At 45.1% G+C, this 6,000-nt stretch overlaps 1 protein-coding gene across 2 annotated transcripts in view; it reads right to left on the reverse strand.

Annotated features, from left to right (window-relative positions):
• The window catches only part of LOC141010908 (single-stranded DNA-binding protein 3), a 39,913-nt gene extending 34,181 nt beyond the window's left edge, over positions 1-5,732 (reverse strand). For both annotated transcript variants that reach the window (XM_073484064.1, XM_073484065.1), the window contains exon 1: positions 5,585-5,732. In XM_073484064.1, the coding sequence (XP_073340165.1) occupies positions 5,585-5,640 (56 nt within the window). In that variant the 5' untranslated portion in view covers positions 5,641-5,732. The remainder of the gene's footprint in view (positions 1-5,584) is intronic.
• Between the last annotated feature and the right edge of the window lie 268 nt (positions 5,733-6,000).

Below are 6,000 nucleotides of genomic sequence, written 5' to 3' on the forward strand. Positions count from 1 at the left end.
ACCAACTATTTTGATAAACAATGAAGCGGTTTGAGAAGATAAAACTGATTCCAGTTACTTAAATGTGATTATTTTCTGGTGTCTTTACTACTCTATGATAGTAAACTGGGTATATTTGGGTTGTGGACAAAACAAGGCACTGAAGGACTTCCTCTTGGGCTTTGTGAAATACTGATCAACATTTTTCACCATTTTCTGACATTTCATAGACCAAACAACTACGTGATTAATCTAGAAAATAATCCACAGATTAAAGTCCTAATGATTATATTCTATAATTAGGTGTGTGTCCCTTTAAAAATAACCATGAATAAGTAAATGTCCACATGGGAAAGTAAAGCACTGCACACTTCTGTGTGAGGTTCAAGACGAGAATCCACTCGTTTCATTACTATTTCTGCTAAATGGCTTGAATCAAGCTACAGATGAGGCGAGCACATGGGAGCAACAGACATGGCAGAAACTACTACTGCAGAGTGTTGTGATGGAGAGACGATCTGCGCCTGACCCGTTCTTACTACTAATGATATGCAAAGGTTTAAAATATGCATTGTTAGTATGCAAATGTAGTCTGTAAAAGATATGAATAAGCGAACAGACAATAACTGTAGTTTGGAGCCGATGGTTGCTACATGATCACACCTTGTCCTTCGCATAGACACGACGCAGTCAGGGGGCATTTTCTGAACATCATCACAGCAGGAGGGGCAGCAGCTGGCAGATATAAATGCACGCAACCAAAGAATATGACGAAAGAATATGACGATTAAATGTGTTTTTAAATAGCAAAGAAATAAATCTGTGTTTGTCCCAGCTTTTAATCAAGTGTGACACATGATCGGTTCTATATGACGTCAAAGTAATCTGCACGCCACATACTCATGAGCACACACTAGTATGCAGTGTATTTGGTGCATACGATAACAAAGTAGGACAATGCTAATAATTCAGACACAACTACAGATAAACTTTCAAGGCTGTGCAACAAAATACACATCTAAACTGCACACTGCTGGTCAATAAGACTGCTCTTTAGTGTAGCCTGAAACAGTGGTTTAATGGGTGAATGGCATTGGATTTGTCGTCATGACCCCCCTCCTGACCTGGTCTGAGCATAAGCTTGTTGACCCAGCTTGTGTGTTATGCTATGGATACTAATTTTATTGGAAGCTTTTGACATTTGAAAATCATTTAAGTGATTGCCCCACAGAGACAGAAACTTTGCATGGTAGATGTGTAATGCAATGTTTTGTAGTTCTATAGTTTATATGCAACATGCATTAAATACAGCTTCAATGATCAGCCAATTAATCAATTAGTCTAGTGAAAGAAAATTACTTATTTTTTTAGGCGTGAAACATGAACATGTTGCAGTTTCTTAAATGTAACAATTTGCAGCTTTTCTTTGTCACTGTTGGTTGGATGAAAGAAGAAAATTTCAACTCTGGGCAAATTGTATTGAGCATTATTTTTTTTTACATTTATAGTCTAAGGGCCCTCACACACTACGTGCCAATATCGGGGCTGTTGGTGGGTGTCTGTGGCCAGAGTTTTTGCAGCTTTTCCCCACACCTTGTCAGCGGCTTTCAGGTCGAATGAGCTCATAGAATTGGTGGCCCATTGGTGAGGCAAATTACTCTGATTGGCTGTTAAGCTAAATAGATCCACAAGAAGAGAAACAAAAAAGGAAAAGGAGAGCCTCTTGCTGTAATACCCATGATTTCATCCACCTAACACCGTTTCTCTTTATTTTTTGCCTCCGCCTCTTCACCAAATTTTTATCAGACATACACTATTCCAAATTAGAAGTGGCAATATTAGCAAGAATGGTGTGAAAATTTGAGGCAAACCCTGCTCTATCATAACAATGGCTTGTATGCAGAGCCCGACTGATACTTGATTTTGTGGCCGATATTAGCGAGCAGAAAATTATGATATCGATAAATTTGTTGCAATGATCTCTCAATGTGGTTATCAAAGACTTGTGACACATATGTGCACACAGAAGCTAAGCTAACTATAAACCTCATCGTCTAAAGTGGCAACAAAAACATTAGTGGGAATTTAATTATTGTCAATTACCCAAAGCATGTTTCAAAAAGGATCGATTTTTCATAGACGCATATCATGAAACATATATACCGATACTGATATATCTGTGATAGGCCAATATCGGCCGATAGTATCAGCCAACCGATATATCAGTCGGGCTCCAGTTTTACTCTTTCACCTCATGGGACGGAGAGTTATTTCCTCTCATGCAGGCACAGAACTTACGTGCCAAACGTGTGTGTAAAAGTGATAATAGTTTCAATGAGCAGTGCAATGTCTCTCTGTATGTGTAGAGAGGACCTTCTTTCTTGAAGGGTAATAAATAGCTATGGGTGTTCCCCTCTGTCAGATAGTCACCAAGATAAGAAAACATACACGCACATGCAGACATCCAGATGAACAAACAAACAAAGCCAAGGCAGCCATTAATTCTAAACTTCCTGGAGCGATCTACACCGGTTAATATTATTCAGCTCTAAATAAATGTACCGTTCTGCACAACTATGAAACGCCTAACAGCAGAAACCATCCTGACTTCATTGACTCGCTCAATTCAACACAATACGGTGGGACAGGTTGGTTGTTGTACAATTGGCCGATGCCCCTGAGAGGCTAAAGACTGCAGTTCACACACACACACGCACATGCACCCACACTTGACCACTTTAGCCAGGGGAATCTGACCACTTTCTGAGGCTCCTACCAATTTGTAGGTCACAAAGCTCTACGTGACCGCTGGTGTAGAGTGTAAAGTCACTGCCACTCGCAGGTCAGTCTAGCATTGGGCCACACACACACACACCTGCACAGCACACATACACATCACTGCACTTTGCTGTTTACTAATCACACTTTAACACCTATAGATTCCCTGCATCTGTACTGATTTTAAGACTTTTGAGATAACTGGAAAAGGCTCACAGGAAGCTTTAGGATACAGCGCATGCCTCAAATATTGATACTGTTTACATCTCCCTGTACACTGCAGGTTTACCGACCTGCTTAATACATGTGCAGCCTTCTATAGGAGTTTGACTAGAAAGGAATGGTTAGACGTGGTCTTATGTCTGGGGATAGGAGGATCACACTGCAGATCCCCCCCTCAAGAGGCCTTCAATGAAATTTTTATGTGTGGTGTGTGTGTATGTGTGTTTTCGTGTGGGTTGCAAAAGGGGCTGCGTGTGCGTGCACCTGGCCTACTGCATTATTAAAAGCTCAGAAGCTAGCTCATAGAGAAGGAAGAGAAGTTTTAGAAGGAGGAGGAGGTGGAGGAGAAGGAGCATCTATAGGACGGTGGGGTAAAGGGAGAGGGGAACAATTTGTTTTGGCTCGAACATAAGAGTGGGCATGCCCCGTTTTTATAGAGGAGGAAACAGTAGGAGGTACAGGGGATCAGAGGAGCAGTCAAGTCATGATGGAGAGGGAAAGAGGATGGTCATGGTTGCTTTTGACAGCCAGAATGTGAAATTATGTTCATAAAAGGGCCATAAAAAATCTGAAAGATAGTTCCAGCAACTATTTCTCTTTAGTTTTAAGGTTATACAGCCTGGTGACACCAAAGTTTCACTGCTGGAATCAGATTCTACTCTCATTTGATTTATACACTTCCCCGCCTCGCTCGTGCTGAAACAAAATTTTCACCCTCCGCCGCACCATGTGAGGTGACCTCCTGACCTCCCTCCCGCCGTTCCCCCTCACGTTCCGAGATGGGACATCAGAGCGTGCATACGCTTACTCCCAGAGTGAGAAACCTCCCCGATGTACACCAACAGCACACCTGACATCCTGCCTGAGGCCCCCCGACAAAACCCCCTCTTTAAACATGGATGAGTCTGCCCACCATATCTCTCCTTCTCTTCTGTCTCTTCCGTCTCTCTCAACTCTGACGCAAAGCTGAGAGCAGCTGCTTCAGTCCGTCTCAATAATTCAACAGCGAAGCGAGGGATGAGGACTTTGAGGAGCAGCAAAAGATGGGAAGTGAGAGTTGGGAGGCAGATGGAGAGAGACACAGAGAAAGAGTATGGGATCAGGGCATGGCGAAAGGGCATGGCGAGAGCTTCAGGAGGTAAATGAGGCAAACATGCACATGAGTCTGACAACTCTGTCCCACTTCAGTACCCCAATCTGCTGACTGGTCCAGCCAGTCGGTGAGTGAGTGAGCATTTGCTGGTGTTCGAACCATCCACTGTGAGGAATAAAGCCACGAGCGTTCACCTGCGTGGATGCTCCTACCTCTGGGTTATTCAGCTGCAGTGGAACAGGGACTGGCATTAAGCATTGAGACAGCAAACAAAAGTTGAATGAAAGCGTGTGCAGGTTAGTTGGCTTTGTTAACAGTGGCCATCAGCAAAAAAGGAAGTTCCCTGCATATGCTGGCTTTTAATTTCAGAATTAAAAAGCATAAAAAGTTTGTGAGTAAATAAATCCACATTTCTGACTGATCTGAAGCCTGTGCGGGTTGTTTAAGTGCTGGGAAACGTGCGGCATGCATCCATCCTGAGCGAACAACAGGCATGGAGACGGTGGCATGCAGACAAAGGGATCGACAGAGAGGCTACAGCTCCACAAGCTAACACCGCCTGTGCTTCCTGACAAACCGGCCACTATTTAAAAAAAAAAAAAAAAAAGCCCACATCTGGGTCTCCTTCTACAAGGCAGGGAGCTCGGAGTCGATCCCCGGCAGTCACTCGCACAACTCGGGGGGTGACTGAAGGGAAATCCGTACGGGCCACAAAAGTTATGAGGCGCAGCTCCGTGCCTGCGCGGAGACCGTGGCGGCGGCGGCGGCGGCGGCGGCGGCTCTCCGCTGACCGGACGCACACAGCGCAGACAAAGTGGACCGGCGTGGAACGTTCGGTAGCACCACGGAACCGTTCTAGAACGCGTCCCTTCGCTACTTTGTATCAAACCCCGCACAAACAGCTGTTTCTGCCGCCGCTGCTCGTGCGGGGCGACACAAAAGCCAGCTAGCTACAATGCATTGTTCCCCCCCCACTCGCTGGGGCGAGATGGGACCTGAAGTGGGATCCCCAGCAACGCTCCTCGCAGACAATTCAAGCCGCCCGGGAGTGCGCACATTTGTACATTATACCCCAAATACACGTGCGGCACAACGCTCCCCTCCTCGCTCGAGCGGTGCAACTTTAAGTCGCACCCCCCCCCTCCAAAAAAAATAAATAAAAAAGCTGCCACTGGCACGAGAGAGAAACAAGAGAAAAAGAGCAAGAGTGAAACTGGCAGTGCACGGCTAGCCCGCTCGGGCTAACTTAGCAGCCATGCCTGCGTTAAGTTGGAGGATGGAAGAGGCAACCGCGGTGGCTACAAACGCGGCGAATAAACTATCGCAGCATCACTTTTGCTTGCGTGCATGTTAGCAAATAAAAAACAAAAAAAACACACACACAAGAGCTCGCAGGAGAACACGCGTGCTCCCCGCTGAAGTGACTGCCTCACATCAGTTAGCAAGTTTAGCCACCTAGCAGCACACTCTTCTTGGCTTGGTTCTCTTGTGACAGTGCAATAATGTACTTACTTTTCTCTTGCTTGGCTATCGGAGGGGACCACAGCTCCTTTGCCCTTGCCGTACATCTTGGGAGGCTGTTCTGACACTTTATTTTATCCCACTCGACACCTGTCAAAGAAAGCTACCAGGAAAACCTACTATCTCCATAGCTACCCAGTTAGTGTTGTCTCCCTATTTCTCCCTTGCGCTCTCTTTGCTCCGGTTTCCTTTTTTTTTTTTTTTTTTTTCTACATCCCCAACATTGCCCACAAATCAGGCAGGGTTTCAGCCGGGGGGAACTTGAAACAGTCCACTGGTGGAGCTTTTTTTTTTTTTTTTTTTTTTTTTTTTTTCAATCGCTGTTCCTGGATTCAGCTCACGCCCCCCCTGTTGTGAGACGGTGGGGGCTTCTTAAAGCTACAGTGTCTCAGTTTTCGTCGACTTCG

The sequence above is a fragment of the Pagrus major genome, chromosome 16, assembly GCF_040436345.1.
Source record: "Pagrus major chromosome 16, Pma_NU_1.0".
In the NCBI taxonomy this organism is placed as follows: Eukaryota; Metazoa; Chordata; class Actinopteri; order Spariformes; family Sparidae; genus Pagrus; species Pagrus major.